General features: G+C 36.5%; 1 protein-coding gene and 1 non-coding gene across 4 annotated transcripts in view; one reads left to right on the plus strand and one right to left on the minus strand.

Moving 5' to 3' along the window:
• Positions 1 to 25,950, plus strand: part of Zfr (zinc finger RNA binding protein) — a 67,602-nt gene that overhangs the window by 24,014 nt on the left and 17,638 nt on the right. For 2 of the 3 annotated variants that reach the window (XM_005356639.3, XM_026783857.1), the window contains 9 exons: positions 5,198 to 5,445; positions 8,583 to 8,774; positions 9,249 to 9,540; positions 11,872 to 12,068; positions 13,660 to 13,779; positions 15,168 to 15,313; positions 19,174 to 19,336; positions 20,507 to 20,712; positions 21,879 to 22,029. In XM_005356639.3, the coding sequence (XP_005356696.1) occupies positions 5,198 to 5,445; positions 8,583 to 8,774; positions 9,249 to 9,540; positions 11,872 to 12,068; positions 13,660 to 13,779; positions 15,168 to 15,313; positions 19,174 to 19,336; positions 20,507 to 20,712; positions 21,879 to 22,029 (1,715 nt within the window). The remainder of the gene's footprint in view (positions 1 to 5,197; positions 5,446 to 8,582; positions 8,775 to 9,248; positions 9,541 to 11,871; positions 12,069 to 13,659; positions 13,780 to 15,167; positions 15,314 to 19,173; positions 19,337 to 20,506; positions 20,713 to 21,878; positions 22,030 to 25,950) is intronic. The other variant, XM_026783858.1, reaches the window with a different exon arrangement.
• On the minus strand, positions 17,795 to 17,900 carry LOC113457184. The gene has a single exon (XR_003377809.1). It is a non-coding gene; the product is annotated as a U6 spliceosomal RNA (small nuclear RNA).

Here is a 25,950-nt window from a genome sequence, read left to right on the forward strand (position 1 = left end):
GCGCGCGCAAAGCCTTTGTATACTGATGTGGTTGCTGTCTTTGCTTGGCAACATGTGGAAACAGATTGGAATGAGGAAAGAAAGGGTCATGTCTGAGAAGTCTCACCAAATTGATGAATGATGGAGACTTGATTAAAAGAAGTTAGGGCAGAGAATCATTTTTGTTAAGAGTAAAGACATAGTCAGGATTTTCCCTATTTAGGGAATGAATCTTTTCAATTTCAAGATACTATCATTTCTACTCATAGGACTTCCTGATTAAGTTTCTTTTCTGCATTCGTTGGTTGATAGTTAAAATTGAAGTCAGGATTATTGCAATGGAATATTATTGAACATATTTTAAATGTCTACATTATCTTTGGTCATAGTTTCTCTCTTGCGTATGGTCTGTAATATGTAATTATGCAATCTGGTACTTTGCCCTAAGTTCTTCAGAAAATATATTTTTTAAATATATATTTTATTTTAAAGATTTATTATGTATACAACATTCTGCCTCCATGTATGCCTGCACGCCAGAAGAGGGCGACAGATCTCATTACAGATGGCTGTGAGCCACCATGTGGTTGCTGGGAATTGAACTCAGGACCTCTGGAAGAGCAGCCCAGTGCTCTTAACCACTGAACCATCTCTCCAGCCCCCCCCCCCCCCCCAAATATTTTGTAAGCATAAAGATACTCTTTTTACATAGCCACAATGTCAAAACCTCTCAGGTTACTTGACTATACTTTATATACTTTAATGACAACTTATTTTAAAAGTTTATTAATACTTGTGTTAAGAGAGAGTGTATGTGTAAATCGGAAGACAACTTGTAGGAGTTGGCTCTCTCCATCATGTGAATCCCAGGAACCAAACTCAGGTGATTTAGATTTGGCTGTAGACCCCCCACAGCTTCCCAGTCCCAGTTGTGACTGACAACTTTCTTTGTTGTTGTTTTTCAAGACAGGCCCTGATTGTCCTGGAACTGACTCTGTACATCAGGCTGGCCTTGAACTCACAGAGTTGCTACTGCCTCTGCCTCCTGAGGCCTGGGATTAAAGGCATGTGCCACCATGGCCTGGCTGATGACAACTTTCTTATATCAACTGCTTTTTTTTACGTGTACCCAATGAACCACAATTTTAATAGTAAGGAAAGCAAACACGGGTACTATCAAATATAAATTTCTGGTTAACTTTGGTGGAGTCTTTTTTTCCCCAACTTTTTTATAATAAAATGTAAAATTAAATGATTGAGATTGGCAGACAAACTAAGATCTTAGTGATTATACTTCTCCAGGTAAATAATGTATGTTTATTTTCTCCTAATGTACACAGTTTTAATTTTGAATTGTTGTTCAACAATCTGGGTGATTTGGTTTTAAGACATGGTCTCTCTGTTCCTAATGCTAGCATAGAATTTGGATATAGCTTCGGCAGGCTTTGTATTCACTGTGATCTTCCTGCCTTGTCCATTTAAGTGCTGAGATCATAGGTATGCACCATCAAATCAAGTATTGATTTCTATTTTCTTTCCTTTTTTGAACATTTATTTATTTGGGGAAAATGAGTGCACTTGTCGTGATGTAGCAGTATTTTTTTTTGTCTTTTTATGCATATTTAGGTTCAGCCAGTTTTTTAAGAAAAGAAAAACTACTTTTGAATGTTTTTTCTGTTCAATTGCTTTAGGAACATAGAATAAATAATTCCTGCTTATTTCCAATCCATGATTCCATCTTAGGTTCATTGCCTGTCAGGTATCTCCATTAATAAAATACCTTTTCTTTTTCTCATTAAGTAATCCACGGACCTGTTGTCCAACTACCAACTGCAGGTTGTCATGTTTTGAAAGTATAAGTAAATAAATTTATTTGGTGGTGTAGGAATTTTTGTTTTTAACATGTTGATCCTTAAGGAATTCCCTTCCACATCAGCACTGTAGATTCCTTTTATTATATAGTATCTTGTAATCCATTGACTCTCATGTCTCTTTGAGGCATTATTTTCATGAATTTGAGCAGTGGGATCCTTTTATTCCTGAGTCTTTTGGACATTGCCAGATTAGTCATTGAACACTTAGGATTTTCTTGCCCCTAGATTGAGCAAGCAGCCATTTCAGTAAGGATCCTTAGGTTTCTTATAAATGTGACTGTCATTTAGAAACTTGCTGTTTCATTATATTTTATTCTTTGGATAATAGTGTATTTTGAAATATGTGTATACAACACTTCTAATGTTTTTTGCTGTTTTATATTTTTTATTATATATAGTAGGAGGGGCAAACACACAGTATACCTGTGTGGATGTAAAAGGACAGCTTGTGGGAGTTGATTCTCTCCTGCCATGTGGTTCCCAGGCATCAAATTCAGGTTGTCAGCTTGAAGGCTAGAGAGATGGCTCAGTTTAGAGTATGTACCTCTCTTACAGAGGACCCCAATGAATGGATTTCCTAGCACCCATGTCCGGTAGATACCAACAGCCTGTGATCCCAGCTACAAAAGATTCAATGCCTCTGGTTTCCTCAGCACTTGGGCTAACAAGCACATAACTTGCACACATACACAGTGTGGTATTTCAACACATGTATAATGTGTAGTGATTAATCAGGATAATATGCATACCTACACCTCAAACACCATTCCTTTGTGTACAGATATTCAGATACATCTCTGCTAGCTCTCTTGAAATTACCTGCCTCTCTTGAAATAACCATAGTCATCCTGCTATGTTATATTAAGCATTAGAACATATTCCTCCTGTACCTGAAATGCCACACTATATCCATAAATACACTATTTTGTATACTAGAATATTACACAGTAGCGATGTGAGTCAATAAAATATATGGACCAGCAAGATGGCTCAATGAGTAAAGATGCTTGCCACTAAGCTGTAAACTTAAAAATAAATATTTTTAATTGCATGTATGCATGTGTGTCTTCTAATACTTCCCTGTATCTGGCACACTGCCTTCCATATAGTGGACCCCCAAATTTAAATACACATTTATACACACCAAATTACATATGGTCAACTAAGTTTCAATTTTGTAGATTCCGTATAAAAGATCAGTCTACCAGATGTGAAGCCCTCTGTTCCAATATTGATTTTAAAACATAATTTTATATGAGAATTGTGGTTTTAATTAATAATAATAAAAGTAGCTTTACTGGTTTTGTGTTTTAGTTTGTTTTTATATATATATAAATTTTCTCCCTAATTTTTCTAGTCATATTGCATAGTCAGATTGTCCTGAGTTCCAGGGCTCAAATGTTATTCCTGCCTCAGCTTCTTAAGTAGATGAGACTCCATGCATATATCACCATAATTGCCAGGTCTCTGTATTGATTTTAGACAGGTTGCATGGGTTGTTGGGGGGGGCGGTTGGTGGTGGTGGTGTGGTTTGGTTTTGGTTTTGAGAGGTGGGTGTAGGGGTGTGGGGTTGTGCACTGGCGCGTGCACATGATTTCATATAGGTATTCACAGGTACACGTTTGCCACATGTGGAAGTCAGAGGAAAGCATTTAGGAGTGGTTCTCTCCTTCCCTGTCTTCCAGGAATTGAACTCAGGTTATCAGACACGATTAGCAATCTTGCTAGCCTTATTGTGGGATTCTTTTGTTTTTTGTTTTTCTTTATTTTTGTGTGTGTAAAATTTATGCTTCTGTCTAAATTTGAAAGCTTTTGGCTGGTGTTCTTTGATTATATTGATTTGAAGTTAGTTTGGGGTTTTTTGTTTATTTTAGTTTGAATTTCTGTTTTGGTTTATTAAATAGAGGCTAATATTAATAGGATGCCTAATAAAGTTCATTGAAGTATAGAATCTTTCTTAAAACCAGTCACACCAAGAGTTCTTTATCATATAGTCATTACTGGTATACCTACGTTTTTCCTCTTTTGGGTGTTTTCTTCTATCACATTTTCCTATCTTGAAATTTTATAAGCATCTTATAATCACAAAATTTAAAAATACTTTCTCAAAAAGTTACTTAACTTCTTTATTGTTGTTAGCTTTGTCAATTTTGAGATTTTTCTGATTCTCGTTACTCATATATCTCGACTTCATCTTCCAACTCTTTTCTTCTGTGTGTAGATGTGTTGCAGTAAGTAGGTCAGAAGTCATTTGCTTACATTAGATTAGCTTTTAAGAACAAAAAGTTCAACATTCCCCATACCCTCTCTCTTTCTGTACTGAGGATTGAGTCTATGTCCTTGTGCTGTCTACTGCCGTGCAATAATTCCAGTCCTAGTTCTCTTCAGTTTTGTGCTGTTCTGCCATCTTGGTTTTCCTTCTCTTCTTGCCCACCTATTTATTACATTCTTTTAAGGAGCTGACTTGGGGTATGGTGACTAGGCAGTGCAGCGGAGTTCAAGAAGATAAAAAACATCAAACTCTTTACAAATTTTAAAGCCAGAACGTCACTGAACATCAGTGTTTATGGGACAATCATTAGCATAAAATGTTTATTCAGTATAGATTCCCAACAGTGTAAATTGACCTACTGTGTACATTAAACCAGAAAACAACTTGCTGCTTTCATAAATGTTTTGGAAGAAAGAACCTTATTGGTTCTTAGTTCTTACAAGGTCTTGTAACTTGTTCTTTTACTAAGCTTTATTATCTTGCATCCCAAACTAGCTTGTTTGTTTCTTGCTCTACCATTTGTATAAACCATAAGTTGATGACTGGAACTGAAAATCATGGTGATATTTATCTTTTTCATTTTACCTATTATTCTCTTTTAATTTTTCAAATCTTTAGTTTTGGTTGTGAGCCTAACCTTTAAGGGCTGAGCCATCTCTCCGTCGCTAAATCTTAACTTATGAAGTACTTTTGAATTTTTCCTACTTGTGATTCTTCAAGTCCATTGCTTTGTAAAATCTGTTCAGAGGGACAGTAGTTTCTGTACACATATTTGTCAAACACATTCCTTCTGTTGAGTATACAGTAAGCATCTTTTAAGTGAAGGACTAAATATTACACTTTTCTTACACCTTCATAACATCTGTGTCAAGTAAATATTTTAGTGATGGTGTAGAAGACTGGTAAGTTTTATGTTGGGGGAGATTTCCTGAGATAAGATATATACATATTGTAAATATGCACGTATAAGTCTACCTTTTGTCAGCATTTATTGAATTTAAACTTGTAATTGACATTTAACTTGTCCTTTTATAATCATATAACATAATCTTTGTTTCGTTTTATTTGTAAGGTACATCTTATTCAGGTTATGAAGCAGCCGTATATTCAGCTGCGTCTTCCTACTACCAACAGCAGCAACAGCAACAGAAGCAAGCAGCAGCAGCAGCTGCTGCTGCTGCAGCAACAGCTGCCTGGACAGGGACCACCTTTACTAAAAAAACACCATTCCAAAATAAACAACTGAAACCAAAACAGCCTCCCAAACCACCCCAGATTCACTATTGTGATGTTTGTAAGATCAGCTGTGCTGGACCACAGGTACTTATATTGTGTATTTACCATGAGTTTCAGTGGTTATTTTTCATAGTTGAGTAGGGTTGATGTTCTGACTCCTGTGCCTACAAAGCGCATTCACATAACTGTGTATTCTACATCCAACAATTCACCCATAGATCAAAAATATGCATGTGGAAGACTACATCAGTGTAGAATGCCTGCATTTTTCCTTTTCATTATTTCCTAAATCATGCAATAAACCTTTACTCAGGATTTACAACAGGTATTATAAATAATCTAGGGATCTTAATGTGTATACATAGTAAACTACATAGATTGTGTACAAATAACTTTGCTGTTTTATTTAAAGAACTTGAGCATGCTTGGATTTGGTAAACAGTTTCCTACAACACTGAGAGATGGCTGTATTTCACTAAACATTTCTTTAGAAATAGTATTGTAACACAAAGGTGTGATAATCAAGAAAACTGTAAAAGTGATTGTAAATGTAAGAAAAATGAAGAAAACTAATCCCCTCACACCATCCTTTTTAGGAAGCCTCCTTTGCTTTTTATATAAAACTAAAAGTTTTTATTCAAATTAACCTATAAGTTTAAAGGTTGTATTCCTGATGAGATTGTTTTGTACATGCTTTATAGATTGTAACATCTGTAACTTTGTCCATGAGGGGACTGGGAACTTGGAAGTTAGAAAGGTATAAGGAAGTTGAACTATGGTGCTGGGGATGTATCTCAGTTAGTAAAATACTGGCCTATGAACAGACCCATAGACTCAAGTCCCCACAACTGCATAGACCAAACATGGTAGTTGCTGCACACCTGTAATCCCAGTACTGAGAGGTAGATGCAAAAGAATGGAAGTTCATTGTCATCCTTGGCTGTGTCTCCCTCTACTTACTTAAAAATAAGATCAACCTATGAGGAATGTGAGTCCTTTATTTTTGTTTTTGTTTTATTTCTGCCATCTACACCTTAAAATCTGTAATTCCAGCATGGTCTGCTAATGAGTCATCCCTTCCTAAACCTTACTTGTTTTGACTATGACAGAGTCCATTTTTTTGTCAAGTATAGGGTACACACCTGTAATCCCAACAACTTGTAAAGCAGAAGTAGGAAGATTAAAAATTCAAGGCCAGTGTGGCCTGCATTGCAAAGTCTGTCTTAAAAATCAAATATTTTTATATAAAAATTTATGTAAGTGTTGGCTAGAGGAATGGCTCCATGGTTAAGAGCACTTGATCATGGGGAGGACCTGGGCTGGGCTTCCAGCTCATGTGTTCTGGCTCACATAACTACTCATCCATAATTACAGTTCCAGAGGATATGAGGGTTCTTGCTTCTGAGGGTACCAGGCATAAATGATTTTTAGATTTTTTTGTTTTTTTGTTTTTGTTTTTCGAGACAGGGTTTCTCTATGGTTTTGGAGCCTGTCCTGGAACTAGCTCTGTAGACCAGGCTGGTCTCGAACTCACAGAGATCCGCCTGCCTCTGCCTCCCGAGTGCTGGGATTAAAGGCGTGCACCACCACCAAAAAAAATTTTACACCAGCAGCTTAGCATATATAGAAAGCATTTTGGGCGGGAGAATAGATCAAATTAGACTCTTCATATTCTTTTTCTAACTATATTCCACCAGTATATGCTTTGTTTGGGGGTGGTAATTTTATTTTATTTTTGAAAGACATGGTCTCTCTATGTACCACCCTCTCCCCCTGAACTCATTGTATAGACCATAATGTCCTGAGACTCACTGAGATCTACCTTCCTCTGCCTCCCAAGTGCTGGGATTAAAGGTGTGAGCCACTATACTTGGCTTGTACTTTCTAATTGAGCCACTATGCTTGACTTATATGTACTTTTTATTGGATTAGTTATGTTTTTAATATATAATTCCAGAATATTTTTAATTTTTTGTGTTTTCTGAATTGCTAACCCCTAATTAGAGTATTAAAATGTATGTACTCATAGTATATGTTCTTATATAATATATTTACCTATAGATTCTAATGAAGGTTAGGTGTCAAAATGCATTCAGAGTTTCAAAGTTAAATTTTTAAATAATGCCTTTTATAAACAATTTTTATTATTTAGTAGTGGTCTTTTCCCTCCTAATAACATAGGTACAGTTTCCCCTCATTTTAGTTCTTTTGTGGAATGTTTGCTATCCTTTTTTTTTTCTTTTTGCCCAATGTTATACATAAGTATTAAAAGATACAAGTTCTTGAAACTACAAGCAGTTTAATCTTACATTTTAACTGCACATGAAAGTGCTTTGTAATTCAACCTATTGGGTAAGGAATAAGGAAATAGTTCAGTTAGCAAAGTATTGGCTTTGTAAGCCTGCCACTATAAGTTCGATCCCCAGAAGTCATGTGTAAAAGAAAAAACAATTGCCTGATGTGGCCTGAGCTTATACTATTGTTCAGAAAGCAGAAATAGACAGATCATGACCCTCTGTGGGTGGTCTCAATGGTAAGCACCTCTTGCAGAACAGAAACCTAGATTGTGCTTGCCCTGTGTTCTCCCTGAGAGCACACGTACTCACTAACATGTATGTATCCTATTCTCAGGAGGTTGGATATGTAGTTCAGTAGTAGAATGCATGTCTGGCTTACTTCAGTCCCTGAATTCAGTCTTTGGTACCCAAATAGCAAAGTATTTTTATTAAACTACAGAGAACCACAGATCATATGTACAGAATCTCTTACATTCTTAAGTGCTTTTAAAATAGCAATTCTTATCACCCCCCCCCTTGGGAGACAGTGTATTGTTATATAGCTCAGGACAGCCTTGAACTCAATGATCCTCTTCTTCCACCTGCTTAGTACTTAGATTACAGGTCTGCACCACCACACATTTACTACAGTCTCTTTTTGTTGTTGCTTTGGGGATCTGTCTGTTTGGTTTTTTGTTTGGTTGGTTTTTTGTTTGTTTTTGGCTTTGGGGGGTTTTTTTTGAGACAGGGTCTCACCATGTAACCGTGCTGGCCTGGAACTTACCATGTAGACCAGGCTGGCCTCAAACTCAATTCAGTTCTGTTCTGCCTCCTGAGTACTAAGATTAAAGGCAGTTTATAATCCCATTTTTAAATGAGTGTTAGAGATCTGAAAATTGAATAGAATGTTATAGAAAGAAAATTTGTACTTTTTGTTCAAAACAGACTTATAAAGAGCACTTAGAAGGACAGAAACATAAAAAAAAAGAAGCCGCATTGAAAGCCTCTCAAAATACCAGCAGCAGCAACAACTCAACTCGCGGGACACAAAATCAGCTACGTTGCGAGCTCTGTGATGTGTCTTGTACAGGAGCAGATGCATATGCTGCCCACATTCGTGGTGCTAAGCATCAGAAAGTAGGTGTTTTGGTCCCCCTCCCACTCACACACACAGCCTTATGTCTTACTCTGCTTATTTCACTTTTTCAACAGGGATTTGAAAAAAGATGACTTCAATTTTTGAAACCTTTGAGTATATCATAAACCTTGTTTATATGTTAATATTCATCAAGGTAACATCAAACAGTCATTGCTTAAAAGAAACACTAGAAACCTTTAAATTGAATTAAACCACTTCACGATTTGAGACTAAAGCATTTGTCTTGCTTAACTACAGACTGATTTACCTATAGACAAATCCTTTCATCAGTAAACTATGGACCCATATCTGTTTCACAGAGATTTTGTTTAAAAAAAAAATGAGTTTTGTCTGTAAAACCATAATTGAAAGAAAATTGCAGTTTTGATTTTTATATTATAGTCTCACTCAGACAATTTTTTTTTAAATGAACACATTTGAGTTTCCTGACAGGTGTGCTTTTTGTTTTGTAGGTGGTTAAATTACACACAAAACTTGGTAAACCTATTCCTTCAACGGAACCAAATGTTGTTAGCCAAGCTACTTCTTCAACAGCTGTATCTGCTTCAAAACCAACTGCCTCTCCTTCAAGTATTGGCGCAAGCAATTGTACTCTGAATACGTCATCAATTGCAACTTCTTCAGTGAAAGGTCTTTCAGCTCCAGGAAACTCGTCTCTTAATAGCACATCCAACACTAAAGTGTCAGCGGTATCTACCAATATGGCTGCCAAGAAAACATCTACACCCAAAATAAACTTTGTTGGCAAGTACTAAAGATTGATTCTTTGTGTCCCTTCTAACTCTTGTCAGAGTGGTTTTTCTTTTCCATTGCGTTGCTGGGTATTGAACCCAGAGCCAGGCAAACACTGTACTACTGAGCAGCCTCTATTCTCTCTGCTTCTGTACTTCCTAAAAATCCACAGTCTGCTATCCTTTTCTGAAACCTATTGAAGGACTCACCTGGTACCTAACTACTTTAAGCGGCACAGAAGGCTGAGGAACTTGCTGCTAGCCTGTTTGGTTCTAAGAGGCCAACTTAATAGGAGAAACACTGTTTCACAAACAGTTAAAGAAAAGAAAAGAAAAAACAGCCCCTGCCAAATTCGGTGGTCAGTTTTCAATTTAATTGGAATTGACTACCTTAACTTAGACTTGACACAATCAACTCCTATACTGCAAAACATAAGATGCATCTTAGTTTCTAGCATGTATGTCCACCCATCGTTTTTTTTTTATTCTGTATCTATATGTTTGTTAAATTAGATTATTCCTAAGATTATGGATCTGTGTCTCATCTCTATGAAGCATATTCCTAGATGATTTTATGCATTCTAGTGTGTGCAACTTTAAAATCTGGGAAATTTAAAATCCCACCTGCGTTTGAGAATCATTTTGGTTGCTTGCTGGTTGTCCAATAGATATTCCCTTTCCATTGTGTCCCATCACAAGAATACTAAAAAATAGTCATAAAATTGACTTACTTTTTTTTTTTAAAGGAAAAGCTTCACTAATATTTCTTACTAATTGCCTGCTGTTACTTCCCTATCATCTATGCAGTTTTTCTATGGTAGAAAGGCTTTTCATTGTTAGGACTTGTTTTTTAGACATTTAATTTCTTCTTTAGAGCTCAGTTTCTTTTATCTAATCTCGTCATCATAATCTCTGTGTTCTTGTTACTCACTTTTTGAAAACACATATCAAACTCTTGTCATCTCTTTTAAAATCTTCATTGGCCTTTATATATCATCTATTTATGACTCACATAAAAGCTTTGATAATTAACTTGTACCTTCTTACCTTCATGTTGCCTTTACCTGGGGGAGTAGTTGATTACTAAATTATTTTCTTCAGTTTACTGCAGTCTTTAGGTCCATGTTTCTGTACTTTTATACATGCTGTGCTTCCTGGTTAGACAAAATTCTCTGCTGTCTTCTTGGCTGTTTTATTCTTTTTAATCTTCTCTCAAAGCCCAGTTCACATGGTATACCCTTGGGGAAGTCATTTCTTACTGGAAGAATTAAAGATTTGTGACTGTTCTGCTTCATTCCTACAATACTTAATGCCTACTTAGCACAGGATATTATCTCTTCCTTTAAATTGTGAACAGCTTACTCACAGTTACCTTATTCTATACTTTCTAATAAAATTTTACTGAAGTTGTTCTTTGACAGTTTCCAATATTTGTATAATTGTCTTATTTCTGTGGCTAGTTCTTGAAATATATTTGAAGGCATTTTAAGAGTAGATCATTGACAGTATGCTTTTCTCTTGAGTAAAATGTTAAGTTTAATTGATTAAAATAAAAGCAGTGATTTGTAATTTTCCTTTTTGAGGTTATTCACACTTACAATTTAGAATAGAAGCAAATCTTGGTGGGAAAGATCATGGTGGGTACAAGGAACTTGTCAAACCTGATGATGACTCCAGTTCAATCCCTGGTTTCTATGTGGTAGGAGAAAATTGACTCCTTTAGGTTTTTCCTCTGATCTTCACATATGGTTATGGCCCACATGGGCTGAACCTAGCATGCACAAAGCCCTGGGTTCAATCCCTGTCCCCACATAAAACCCACTGGTGACGCATGCCTAAAATTCCAGCTCTTGGGAGGTAGAGAGAACTGCCAGAATGTTGAGGCCAACCTCGCCTACATAGTTGATCGCAGATCTGGCTTGTCTACAGCTTGAGAAACCCCTTCTCAGATATGCAAAGAAAAGAGCAAATAGGAAGAAAAACCGCTATGGGGAGTAGGTAAATACTATTTCTTACTAATCGCAGCTTAGGCAACTCAACACAGGCATGTATTATATTTAATACCTTTGTTTTCAGATTCCTTTTGTTCAGTTTGGATGCTAAATGTTAGGAGAACCAAGATAGGATTTGTGATACGGGTGTATGTTGTGAGATGGAGAAGGGAAAATTTTGAAAATGTGGCTCATTAATGAGATTTTTTTAAAAATAATATATAGTTTTTTAAAAATTCTTATCTATTCTGCATAAAGTTCAGCCAGCAGTAATAAAGATAAATTTATTTTCATCTTAACAGGTTTACACATTTATACAAAAATAAAATTACTGTAATATTTTGCTTTTCTAGGTGGTAATAAGTTGCAGTCAACGGGAAATAAAACTGAAGACTTAAAAGGAACTGAAGGTGTTAAAAGTACTCCTGCTGCCTCTGCTGTGCAGATTCCAGAAGTAAAGCAAGATGCAGTATCAGAACCAGTCACACCTGCATCCCTTGCTGCTTTGCAGAGTGATGTGCAACCCGTGGGACATGATTATGTAGAAGAGGTATTGATTTGAGAAAACCATTGCTCTGAAATTGGGCAAAAGGAAAAAAAGTGTCACTCTGTTATAAGCACACTTTATGTGTAAAATCAAGCTGAAGCCAGTTGTAGTTTAGATTTCAGTTACTTACAAAATTAAGGTTGCTGATTTAATGGGTATTATTCATTTGGTTTCTCGCTCATTAGAACACTTCCTGTTTTACAGGTAAGGTGAGTACAGTAATTAGAGGAACAAAGGAAACTCACAGAGGCTTGAACAAATAGTTGCCGTTAACAGAGATCATGCAGTTGTGTGGTGTAACAGTACCGTTTGCTTTCACTCCTTTGGAAAGCGTGGCTAAGTTTCCAAGCTCTGGTGTATGTTTATAACATTAGGATGTTTGCCCAATAAAGTTGTGACAATTCGGTAAATTGAGTGAGTGATATGGAGTAATGTTTGGGTAACTGTTTATCCTTATTCTGTTTCTCTTTCAAAAGATAATACATAATATGTTGACTGTTAATAAGGTATACAGCTAGGATATTTAACTTAAGTAATTATAAATGACTAATTATATATCTTATAAAGGTAAGATTTGATTACCTTTTAAAATGTGTTCTCAGGCATTTTTATTTTTAATGTTTTAGGTTAATTAAATCTAATCTTTAGACAGTTTAATTCAAATCCAGCCTTATTAGCACAATTTTTACTTAATAGTATCATCTCAGTCTGTTTTTCTCACTGTGCAGTTAAAAAAAAATGCATCTTGGCCGGGCGATGGTGGCGCACGCCTTTAATCCCAGCACTCGGGAGGCAGAGGCAGGCGGATCTCTGTGAGTTCGAGACCAGCCTGGTCTACAAGAGCTAGTTCCAGGACAGGCTCCAAAGCCACAGAGAAACCCTGTCTCGAAAAAACCAAAAAAAAGAAAAAATGCATCTTGACTTTTGTATGTATCATCAAAGTTTTGAGCTTTGAGAAGTTTGTATAGCAAAATTGGTGTTTGTTTGTTTTTTAATCATCCTCATTTCCAAGAAGCAGGTAGTCAGTAACTGGTAAATTTAAGACATCTGGCTAAATTTGGGAAGCATGGTTGACCCATACAGGATCACCTTAATACGGAGGCTTTAAACATTCAGTCATGGATGGTGCAGGACCTCACAGAGCCATGCCACTCCTTGTAGATTTGTTGGCATTTGCTGACTGATTGATGGGAGGAAGTGAATGGTCATTATCTTCAGTAATGTGAAAACTGGCACATTGCCTACATGTGCCTGTGAGGGGAGGCAGAGACTGGTGGATCTCTATGAGGTCAAGGTCAGGTTAGTCCATATAGAAGAATTCCAGTTTAACTAAGGCTACAGTAGTGATGGGGGATGGAGGTTGGGATTAAAAATAAATTTCAACATTAGATCAGCATGTTGGTGCATACCAGTATTGGGAAAGCAGGAGGATCAACAGTTTAAGGCCATTCTTAGCTTCTTGAGAATGAAAAACAATATAAATAAATTGAAAATACAGAAATGAAAAATTATAAATGTTTTCGTTTTTTTTTTACCCCACTTCAAATTCTGCTTGCTCCCAACATGATCAGAGATTCTATTTTTTCACACCAAGGTACGAAACGATGAGGGAAAAGTCATTCGCTTCCATTGTAAGTTATGTGAATGCAGCTTTAATGACCCCAATGCTAAAGAGATGCACTTAAAAGGGCGGAGACATCGACTTCAGTATAAAGTAAGGAAATATTACTGAGCTGTTGTGTTGTCCTTTCAAGATTTTTGTTAACATGTATTTTTATTGCACATGGGTATTTTGCTTGCATGTATGTCGTTGAGTCGTGTTTGACTGTTGGCCCAGAGAGGTCAGAAGAAAAGGCATTCGTTCTCCTGGAATTGGAGTTATAGATGGGAATATTTTGTGCTTGGAGGCAAACCAAGATCTTCTGGAAGAGCAGCCAGTGCTCTTAGCCTCTGAGCCAGTTGTCTCTCCAGCCCTTGTCCTTTTGTAAAACACTAGACCTTCCATTCTGAAACTAGCGTATCCTAATGATACATTCAATTTGAAAGAATCAGGTATTTATTTTATTAGTTATACTTAAGTAATAATAGTAGCCCTGTTCTTTATATTTGTAGTAACTAGCTAAAGAAGAATCCAGCAAAATTAAAATATTGCTTGGGTCAAGAAGTTGTATAATAATAGTTTCACATTGAGTCTACAGAGTATAACTTCACCTACCTTCTTTATGTTGGTAAAATTAATTTGTAGATAGTACTGGAAAATCTCTTCATTTATTTTATACTAGAAATTCATCATAACCTACCTTCACATAGTAACATGTTAAAAGTTACTATAAAAAAAAAGCCTGGATTGGTAGAATAGGTATGTGGTTTTTCTTTTAAAACTGGGATGGGAATATGCCATTCATTGTAACTTGAATCCATGTACCCAGGCCATGTTCACTCATGTTTGGCTTCAACCAAATTAAGTAATAAATGAACATGCCAGCAGAGGGATTTTTATAGAGCATTGGTTTGGGGTGAAAAGATTTTTCTGATTCAACCTAATTGTACACTTCAGTAGGAAATTGTAACAATATTCTGGCACCGAGGACTGGGAATAGCTCAGTTGATAGAGTGTTAAGTTGACATAGTCCTGAGTTGGATCCCCAGCACTAGATAAACTGGGTGTAGTAGCACATGGCTGTACTCTCAACATTTCACTTGGATAGAGGCAGATGAAAGAGTTCAGCAGTTCAAGGACAGTACCATTACAAATTTTTAGTTTGAAGGCAACCCTTTCTCACAAATGAAAACAAGAAACCAATATACACTTTTGCTACATGAAATTTATAAATAAACCTCTGATGAAAGACTGTGAAATTGTGTAGTTTAAAATGGTTTTAAGGAGGTAAGGCACTTGGTACCTGTATAACCTGAATTTGATTCCTGGAATCAACATGGTAGGAGGAGGTAACTCATACAGTATCCTCTGATCTCTACACATGCATTGTATGGATGCATATGTGCACACAGACAATAAATACGAAAATAAATTGCATTTAGTGAATTTAGTTTGTTGAAGGGGTCCGCTCCTTTTTAAAAATGTTTTCTTGGAATTAACAGAAAAAAGTAAATCCGGATTTGCAAGTAGAAGTGAAGCCCAGTATTCGAGCAAGAAAGATTCAAGAAGAGAAAATGAGAAAGCAAATGCAGAAGGAGGAATATTGGCGGAGACGAGAAGAGGAGGAACGCTGGAGGATGGAAATGAGGTTGTTTTTAACTTTTAATTTTATGGCATTTAGTGGTTCTTCTGCCTTAAGGACAAAAAAAAAAGCCCTATTCTGTATAATTTCCATATTCAGATTTATTTGATGTACTTTCAGTGTTCACTAAGATCCAAATCAAAAAAGATAAACATTAGAATGCTTAGTATACTATACTTAGTTACCTTGGTATGAAGGGTTTTGTGGTGGTTCATATTTTCTTTTTTTTTTTAATTAATTTATTTATTATGTATACAATATATACATATATATACAATATATCTGTGTGTATGCCTGCAGGCCAGAAGAGGGCACCAGACCTTATTACAGATGGTTGTGAGCCATCATGTGGTTGCTGGGAATTGAACTCAGGACCTTTGGAAGAGCAGGCAATGCTCTTAACCGCTGAGCCATCTCTCCAGCCCCGGTGGCTCACATTTTCAATCCCAGCAAAGGCATGTGATTTCAAGACCAAAGTTCAAGCCCAGGGTCGGGGTCCAGTGCCAGTCCAGACCATAAATTATTTTCTTGGGCCAGAGGGGAGGCATGAGAATAAAGACACAATTCACATGGCTTTATCAGGAGGGAGATTCTCAGGGAATCCCTCATGAAATCCGGAGTTCACATCCTGAAAATTCCCCCATGTTTATTCTCCAAACAGCTTCTATACAAAAACATAAACTGAGGGGGAAATTTATTAGCATTCTGTTTCCTAGGTGATCAGGCCTAAAGTCATGTCTGTAACTATGGCTGCTGTCATGTAGCCTGGATTAATATCTCTTCCCAGGTGATCTCCATAATTACAAAGAAAGGAGCAAAATAATATTAGCATATCCTGATCTTTTGTTTATGATGGCGACATCTTGTCTAAAAGGCTAGGTGACCACCTCCTGTGTGGTCAGGTACTAGCTGGCCTAAAAGTCTGACCACCATACAATGTAGTACCTATATAGTGTTGCCCCACAGCCCAGTCAAGGATCCATGAGAAAAGTGGTAAATGGTATTATATATATATTAAATATATGAATAAATTGAGGATTGTAGAGGTAGCTCAGGGGTCAAGAACACATGCCCCTCTTACAGATGACATTTAAGTTCAGTTTCCAGCATTTGAGGTAGCTGTCTCTAATGTTAGCTCTAGAGGATCCTGAACTCAACATGTGCACATTCTCTTCACACACAAATATGTATAATTTAAAACAAAGTTTTTAAAAAATGTAGCTCCTGAAGAAATGTGATACTTTTTGATAGCTGCTTCTGTTTAGAACCAATAAAAACTTATATTTAAACTGTATAATTTAATTGTAAGATTTTGTTGTAACAAAGAATTGTAAACCAATCATCACTATCAGTTTTGAGATATTTTACTACCCCTAAAAAAAAAATTTCACAGCCCCATTAACAATCACTCCCAGTTTGTCTTCCATGTTTACTGTCCCATCTCAGTACCATGGAGTCACTAATCTCCTTTCCATCTTTATAAATTATAGATTTCATAAGGGAAATCAGTTTTAGATAATTAGCTTATACAGTGATATTTTGTGTCTGTTTTTTGTTTTGTTTTGTTTGTTTTGCTTGTCAGCAAAGATGTTTGGGTATGGGTGTGTTGTAGGAAGATGTGTGTGTGCAGTATGTGTGTTGATGCACATGCATGCAGAGGCCAGGGTACTACATTAAGTGCCCTGCCCTTTTACTCCCTGACTTACTTCCTCAAGACAAAACTCTGATGGAACCACGAACTACACTTGCTGGGCAGCAAATCCCAGTGATCTCCTCCCAATACCAATATTACAGGTGTACACACCCAAGCTAAACTTTTCTTAAAGATTTATTATCTTTGTATTATGTATATGTTTACATAGCCTGTATGTTTTATTGTAAAGTTGCTTACTCACTTTATTATGTGCTCCCTTTAGGTTTCAGTGATAGATAATACATTAATTTATATATATGGTAAAAATAATTTCCTTTAAATTTATGTCGTTAAGTGTTGGGAATTCTTTCTATGACTAGATTATATAGTTAAGTCTCATATATCAAATATGATTATCTTAAGTACCTACTCAGTGTTTGGAAAAATGTTCATATACTGAGCCTGAGTTGATAAACAATAATTAAAATTCCTGCCCTTATATTATGTAAACAATTTTTAGCAGTAACAAACACACCATTGGACTAAACATGATTTTCTTGAACTTTTAAGCTGTTTTTTTTGTTTATTTATTTCTTGTTCTTTTTTTCTCAAGTCTTAAGTAACAGAAAAGTATTCTACCCAGTCCTTAGGTGACTTTAAAACACACTACCTGGAAATATTGGTAGTTTTTATAATTGCAATCAGTATGCACACACTTTTCTTATTGCTTTACACAAATTTATTATACTAGCCTAGACCAAGACAAAACAGAAATAGATTCTGAAAATGTTAACCAGTGAATAGGCTGTATACCAAATAACCATCCTTTGAATTCATTAAGTGTTTTTTTTGTTTTTAATAGGGAATGTTTTGTGAATTTGCGTGTCATCCTTGTCCAGGTGCCATGTTATCTTCTCTGTATTGTCCCAGTTTTAGTAGATGTGCTGCTGAAGTGAGCACACTTAAGTGTTTTCTTGGGTAAATGTAATTTCTGCTGAATTGACAGATTTACAAGATTTCACAGTTATTCTAGGGACATTGCCAATATAACCTGTATTTCTTTTGGCAAGACTTACTACTAGGAACCACAGCTATCTCTAGCCAAGGATTTGTCTTCTACTTGTTATAATCTGCCATGTACTACCCATGTATTTATCCAGTGATGAAAGTGTGGGTTGCTACCATTGTTCCTTTTTTATAGCTAAAAAATACTTTATTTTGTACTGCTTTATCATGAATGAAGAACTTTGCTGTTTAAAAAAAACTCAGGTGAGAAGATGGAGCTTTGCATAAAGTGGTTATTGTACAAATGGTGAGGGCTTGAGTTTGAATCCCCAAAATCCATATAAAGCTGGACCTCGTGATTCATATCTGTAATCCTATCCTATGTCTGTAATGGGAGACATACCTGGAGAATTCCCAGAAGTTGTGGGCAAGCTAGTCTGGCATGTTCTGCAGGAAAAGAAAAAAAAAAAAAAAGTAGACTTTGTCTCAAACAAGATGGAAGGAGGGAACCCAATATTAAAGGTTGTCCTTTGGCCCAGGCAGTGGCGCACGCCTTTAATCCCAGCACGTGGGAGGCAGAGGCAGGCGGATCTCTGTGAGTTCGAGGCCAGCATGGTCTACAAGAGCTAGTTTCAGGATAGGCTCCAAAGCTACAGAGAAGCCCTCTCTTGGAAAACAAACAAGAGGTTGTCCCCTGGCCTGCACATAGACACCATGGCACATGCACACACATGTACATACACACACAATTCATTATCAGGTAGGTTCCTTTGCTTATAGATATTTGGATTTACTAATCATTACCTTAAATGATTAGAGTAAGTTGAGGTATCTGTTTTCTGTTCTCCTTTGTTCTTGAGGTATGAAGTCTTATTCTTATTGTTGTCTCTTTCACTCCATTTACCTCTCAATTAAAAAATATAGTAGAACTTGGAGAAAAGGGGAGGAAGGATAGTTAGTACTAAGTTATTTTGAGTATTGTTTTGTTTGTTTATCATTTTGTGTTTGTGCTCTTATATATGCCAATGTCAGGATGATTACAAGCATGTGTGCCACTCTGTGAGCAGAGGTCAAAGGGCATCTGTTCTCTCATTTCGGTCCCAGGAATGGAACTCCCTGAGTCTTGCTGCCTTGAATACTTTTTAAAAATAGGTTTTTATGTTGCTAATTGATGGAAGTTCTTAAGCTGATGATTTTGTTTGTTCTTAATGTATAATTTGTGCACCAGGCGTTATGAAGAGGACATGTACTGGAGAAGAATGGAGGAAGAGCAGCATCATTGGGATGATCGCCGCCGAATGCCTGATGGAGGCTATCCTCATGGTCCTCCAGGCCCATTAGGTCTTTTGGGAGTCCGACCAGGCATGCCTCCCCAGCCACAGGGTCCCGCAGTAAGTATCTGCTTTGCTTACATGGGTATGAGAATTGAATCCCCCTTCAATATTAGAAGATGTTTTGTGAGCTGATTTTGAGAAATAATGTCATCAGTTTTGTCTTGACTATAGCTAGTCATTCTCTTAAAGATTCTTAATGCTAATGTCTTTATGCATAAGAACTTAGTCAAGTTTCCTTTGTACTCTTTTTTTTTTTTTTTTTTTTTTTTGGTTTTTCGAGACAGGGTTTCTCTGTGGTTTTGGAGCCTGTCCTGGAACTAGCTCTTGTAGACCAGTGTACTCTTTATTTTCAATACTTTCTAAGTTCTAGATGCAGAGCTCCTTTGGGAGCAGTGAGGTTCTAGACAGACTGTCCTGGAACTCACTCTATAGATCAGGCTAGTCTCAAACTCACAGAGATCAGCATGTCTCTGCTGCCCAAATGTTAGAGTTAAAGGCAGATGCCACCACCACCCATCCTTAAAATTTTTGTTAAATATTTTGTATGTAAGAGACTTCCTGCCTTTATTTTTCCTTAGATTGGAAAAAAATTCTAATGTCAGAGGTAACTCATTTGCTATTACAGATTATTCATTGTTGTTGTTGTTATTGTTATTGTTATTGTTATTGACCAAACTTATTACTATTACCGAAAGCAAAGTGATTTTCAGATCACTGAAAAGCATTTACAAGGAGTGAGATTAGGTCAGTAGTAGAGAACTTCATATTCTATTTCTCAAGTTTGAGTATAACACTACAAAATTTAAGAAGCAATTTTGTAGCCTTGGTGTGTGTGTGTGTGTGTGTGTGCATGCGTGCATACATACATACAAATAAATAATACACACATATCTGTATCTATATATAACAGTTTTGTTTGGGACAGAGGGTCTGGAGAGATAGCTCAGAGTTTTAGCACCCTGGCTGCTCTTTCAGAGGTCCTGAGTACAAATCTCAGCAACCACATGGTGACTCACAACCATCTGTAATGACATATGGTGTCCTCTTCTGGCTTGTAGACAGAACACTATATACATAATAAATCTTTAACAAAAAAAAGAGAAAGAAAGAAGATTTTTAAGTGAAATTTTGTTTAATTGACTTTCTTATTGTAAAGCTTAGTAACTATATCTGAATTGAAAAATTAGAATTTCTTTTATTCAGAAAAGTAACCTTTTCTCTCTGTAGCCCTTACGTCGCCCTGACTCATCTGATGATCGTTATGTAATGACAAAGCATGCAACCATTTATCCAACTGAAGAAGAGTTACAAGCAGTTCAGAAAATAGTTTCTATCACTGAACGTGCTTTAAAACTTGTGTCAGACAGTTTGTCTGAACACGAGAAGAACAAGAACAAAGAGGGAGATGATAAAAAAGAGGGAGGTAAAGACAGGTGAGTTTACAAATTACTTTTTTCCTTTTCACGGGCATTTATATTTATAAAGATAAATAAGATTGTTAAGGGGCTGTCAAGATGGCTTAGTATGTTTGCTGCTCTAGTTCAGAGTACCTGTGTTCTGTTACTGGTACTCACATCGGGCAGCTCACAACCAGTAGTAACTTCAGCTCCAGAACTGATGGCAGACATTTACATACGTATATACATAAAAATTGGAGACAGGGAAACTGAGTTTCTGGTGTTAGTCCACCAATAATTAACTATATTTGTATTTTAGCTACAAAGCTTAACATACATTTCTACCACCACCAGGCTTTTTGTTGATTTTTAAAATTTATTAAATGTTTATTACAAAACATAGTAAATCTGTTTCAAAGTAGCACTTATAACTTTTCAGTTATATTAAGCTTCTCTTTTCTGTTTTTATTTATGTGTTGCATCTTGTCTCCACTTTGTCTATATTTTAGTACCTTTTAAAAACATTGATCAAAAGCATTAAGTTAGCAAAGCTTTAACATCTTTTTATATTTGTGATTTTTCTAAATTTTCTTTTTCCCATTTGGGAATATTTTTTTGTATTAATGTTTCTCTTACAATTCTGACTTGAAAAGTAAAACACAGGGGCTATGGGTTTGGGCCCGCAGTTAAAACCTAGAACACAGAAAGTAGAAGCAAGAGGATTATAAGTTTGAAATCAGCCTGTGCTATTCTTTTAAGATTCTGTAAGATAGACAGTATTTGTTTTAGTTGTCTCTTTGCCAACTTAGACCTTGATACAGTTTTTGATTTTTAAAAACGTTTTTATTTGTATCTGTGTGAGTATATGCATATATGTGCATTGGAAACCAGAAGAAGGTGTCTAGCCCCATGGAGCTAAAGAATCAGGTTCTGCCAAATACAGCTTGCTATGTGGGTATTGGGATTTGCACTCTGTTCCTCACGAACGATCACTCTTAATCACTGAGCCATCTATTAATGTTTTATTTTTAGTGGGTGTTGTTTATCTAAATGATATATAGTTTAAAATAGTTTATATTTTCCTCTATGTTTGAAGAAAATTTTGCTAGTGCAAAAGTCATCTAGTTTAATATTATACTTGAAGGAAATTATAGTTCTTGTTGAGAAATATCATATTTTAATGTAAGTTAATTTTGATACAGAGCTCTGAAAGGGGTGTTGCGAGTGGGAGTACTGGCAAAAGGATTACTCCTCCGAGGAGATAGAAATGTCAACCTTGTTTTGCTGTGCTCAGAAAAACCTTCAAAGACATTATTAAGTCGTATTGCAGAAAACCTACCCAAACAGCTTGCTGTAAGTATCATGGAAATGTTAAATTTACCCTTTGTTCAGATCAGAAGTTTTTGGCAGGACTAACTGTGCTTCAATTTAAACCTCAGCCAGCCTTTTAATTTTTGACTTGGCTTTCATAATGAAGAGATTGGCTACTTTTTTTCCCCCTTTCTCTTATTTGTGCAAACTGATGAAGTAGTTTTCTTCTTCATCTTTTAGGGGTTTTGCAGTGCTTGTAATTTGGCAGGATGCCATCTTACTAATTTATTTTAAATGGAAAAATTCAGCATATGCCCAGTTTTTCCAAAATTGGACTGCTGAGAAGACAAAGCAAAGAATATATTTTTTCCATTTTATTTAGTGTGTGTGTACACATCATGGGGTGTGTGTATAGTGGTCAGAGGACACAATATATACTTCAGTTCTCTCCTCCGACTGTGTGGGTTCCAGGAATCGAGTCAGATCATCAGCCTTGGCAGCAAGTGCCTTTTAAAACCCACTGATTATCTTGACTGACGTGATTTTTAAAACAAAATTAAAATTAAAAAAATAAATAGTAAGGAAATTAAAAGCTTATATATAGCAAGTTTGACTTATTTACTTTTTAGTTTATGAATCTCTTAGTTGAATGCATGCTTTTGATATAATAAGAATGTATCTTACTTGAATTTGTCTGGTTTTATTATTAATACAGTAGTTGCTCAGTACCATTGAAAAGATGTCTGGACATTCCCTGAAGCCCCTAGGATGCCTGAAACCTCAGACAGTATATATGTCATGTTTTTTTCTACTCTTTCCTGGGATAAAGTGCAAATAAATTATGCAAATATTTATAATTAAACATAGTAGATTAATGAAAAATTCTCTATTATATGTCTTAGTAGCAACAACCTCAGCATGTCCACATCCCTGCCACTAGGGGAGTATTGTCTATAAACCCAAGACCTTATGCGTGTTAAACGTGTGCCGTGTGCTATACCACCAAGCAGCATTCCCCAGCTCATCATTCCTCAACGCGAGAACTTTGACATTTTTACTAAAGTTCTCTGTGTTGTAGTTGAGTGCCATCATCGCTCACATGCTGTATCATGACAGCTGATTCAGTTAGGAAATAATGAACAGGTAGTGGATTGGAAAAGGGATAATTCACAAAGCAGGTCAGATTGAGAAATACAGCTTTAGATTTAATCATGGTATTCCAGTCAGCAAACAGTTCAAGATGTGTGAATTGCTTATTTGTGTGACTTCCCATTTAATATTTTCTAATTGTAATTGAACAGATAGGTACAAAATATGGGAAATACGACCATAGATAGAAGGGTGATTACTGTATCTTCAGTTTTCTAAATATTTATAATGGTAGGAAATACTTTGTCTTGGCAGCAAGATAGTAGAGAAGGTAAAAGTACTTTCAACCCTGGAAACAGAACCCACACAACACATAACATGAACAGTGGAGGAGAGGACTGCTCCACAGACTTGTCCTCAGACCTCTGTGCACAAGCGCACAAGTATAAGTAATAGAGCATCCTCTTTTTGGTCCTCTAAAAACAAAACTTTTTCTAAAGATGAGATTTCAGAAATTGAATATGCTCTAATCCAACACATAGGGAGTGGGAGGCAGGAAGATCATCGGGTCAGGGTTGTAGTTGGTTGGCTACCTATAGAGTTTCAGCCCAACCTGGCCTGCATGAGGTCTTGTCTCAAAAAGTAAGCATGACCAAGGTTTAAGTAATGTTTTCTTGAGTCATTTGCAATCAGTCTTCTAAAACATTGCAATCTAATTAGACATTTTAAATTTAGGGATTGAGATTTTCCTGGATTTTACATTACCAATACAGAATTGTACTTGACCAGAGTAGAACAATAGAAAACAAAAAAACAATGAGTTGTCCTGTTGAATTTAAGGCATATTGAACGTAGTATTGGCACCTAGTGTTTTGCTTTGGTTTGGTTTCTTTCCTATTAGCATTGTTTCCAGAATTAAAAGGAATCTTTCCAAATATTAGGAGCCAGTAGAATTAGCATTGAATTTCTTCTCACTTCTGTTTTGGTATGAGCGGGACAGAGATGTAGGGCATGACAGTGGCCAGTAAGCTTTATGGAGGGAACAAACAAAACGTAAAAGTTTTAAATAATAACTTGATATGCTAATAGGCACTTATTTATACTTAAAAAAAGACTTTTTTAAGTAGCCATCCATATAGCTCAGTGGGTAAAATGTTTGCCTCCCGAGCCTGATGTCTGGAGTCTGATTCCCAGAAGCTGTGGAAAGAAAAGAGACAATTTCCTAGCATTCTTCCGACTCATTCTTGTCGTGGTATGTGTATGCCATATGCACTCACATCACACACATGCAAACACAGTATAGAACAACGTGGTTTTTTAGGGAGGGGCTGTTGAGATGTCTTAGTAGTTAAGAGTATCGTTCTTGCAGAGGGCCAAAGTTTGAGTCCCAGTACCCTTTGTCTGCTCACAACCAGCCAGAACTCCAGTTCCAGGGAATCCGACACCCTCTCTAACCTCACAAGTACAGACATGCATGTGGTGCAGATAATATTCAAGCAAAACACTCACACACATAAAATCTTTTTTTAAAAAAGGAAGTGCTGGGTGGTGGCAGTGCGTGCCTTTAATCCCAGCACTTGGAAGGCAGAGGCAGGTGGATCTCTGAGTTCAAGGCAAGCCTTAACCTGTGAAGCGAGTTTCAGGACAGCCAGAGCTATTACACAGAGAAACCCTGTCTTGAATAAACAAAAATAAAAAAAGAAAGCAATTAAAAAGTGCTAAGTAATTAATAGTTAATGAAAAACAAACTACTTTACAGATTACTTGCTCTTAACTGTGTGTGCATAAACAAGTAAAATAACGCAAATTAATCATTGTCATTAACATTTATATAGTATCGTTAAGTACTTAAAAAGTTAATCTAGGGGGCTGGTGAGGTTGCTCAGAGTTGCTGCCAAGTCTGATGGCTGAGTTCACACTCCCCAGGACCCAATTGGTGGAAAGAACTACTGCAAGTCGTCCTCTGGCTCTACTCATGCACAGTGGTATGTGTAAGCATGCGCGTGCACACATAATAAATTGAGGTGTCTTTTTTGGTTGGTGGTGGTTTTTTGGTTTTGGTTTTTAAGTTAATTCTCCAGCAACTTTGTGTCGAGTATGATATCACAAGTAAAAAGTAATGTATAAAAAAAAAAGTAATGTACAATTTGAGCCTAAATAGTAATATATAAAAATTTCATGTTTCTGTCTTGTTCTCAGTGGTGGGGGTGGGCAGGTACTGGGGTTCAAACCCAGAGCCTTTCACACACCAAGTGGTTTATCAACTGAGATATATTTGCACCACCTGTAATGTCTATATAGACTTAATTTGTTCATATAAACTGGAAGTAAATTCACGCCTACCAAATTACAATAGATCTGTTACTGACTGCTTCTGGGTAAGCAATAAATTAACAAGTTGCAGAGAATGAACTATGGGAATGGTTGTTGAATCAGGCTCCTTGAGGTGTCATACATATTTTATTTCCCTTGAAAGTCTGTAAATATATGAGATAAATGATGGCAGCAGCTTTTTCTTTTAATTCATGGGTTAAAGAAGACATGCATACACATGTACAAATAACTCCTATTAAAGTAATGGGGTGATTGATTAAGAACACCCACATGGTGATTCACAGCCATCTGTAATAACAGTTCCAAAAGGATCTGAGCCTCTTCCTTACTCTGTGGGCACCAGACATGCACATGGTACACAGACATACATGCAGGCAGGCAAAATACCAAACATAAATATTAATCAATAGGGGCTGGAGAGATGGCTCAGCGGTTAAGAGCATTGCCTGCTCTTCCAGAGGTCCTGAGTTCAATTCCCAGCAACCACATGGTGGCTCACAACCATCTGTAATGGGGTCTGGTGCCCTCTTCTGGCCTGCA

This window comes from Microtus ochrogaster, chromosome 19, assembly GCF_000317375.1.
Source record: "Microtus ochrogaster isolate Prairie Vole_2 chromosome 19, MicOch1.0, whole genome shotgun sequence".
Classification (NCBI taxonomy): domain Eukaryota; kingdom Metazoa; phylum Chordata; class Mammalia; order Rodentia; family Cricetidae; genus Microtus; species Microtus ochrogaster.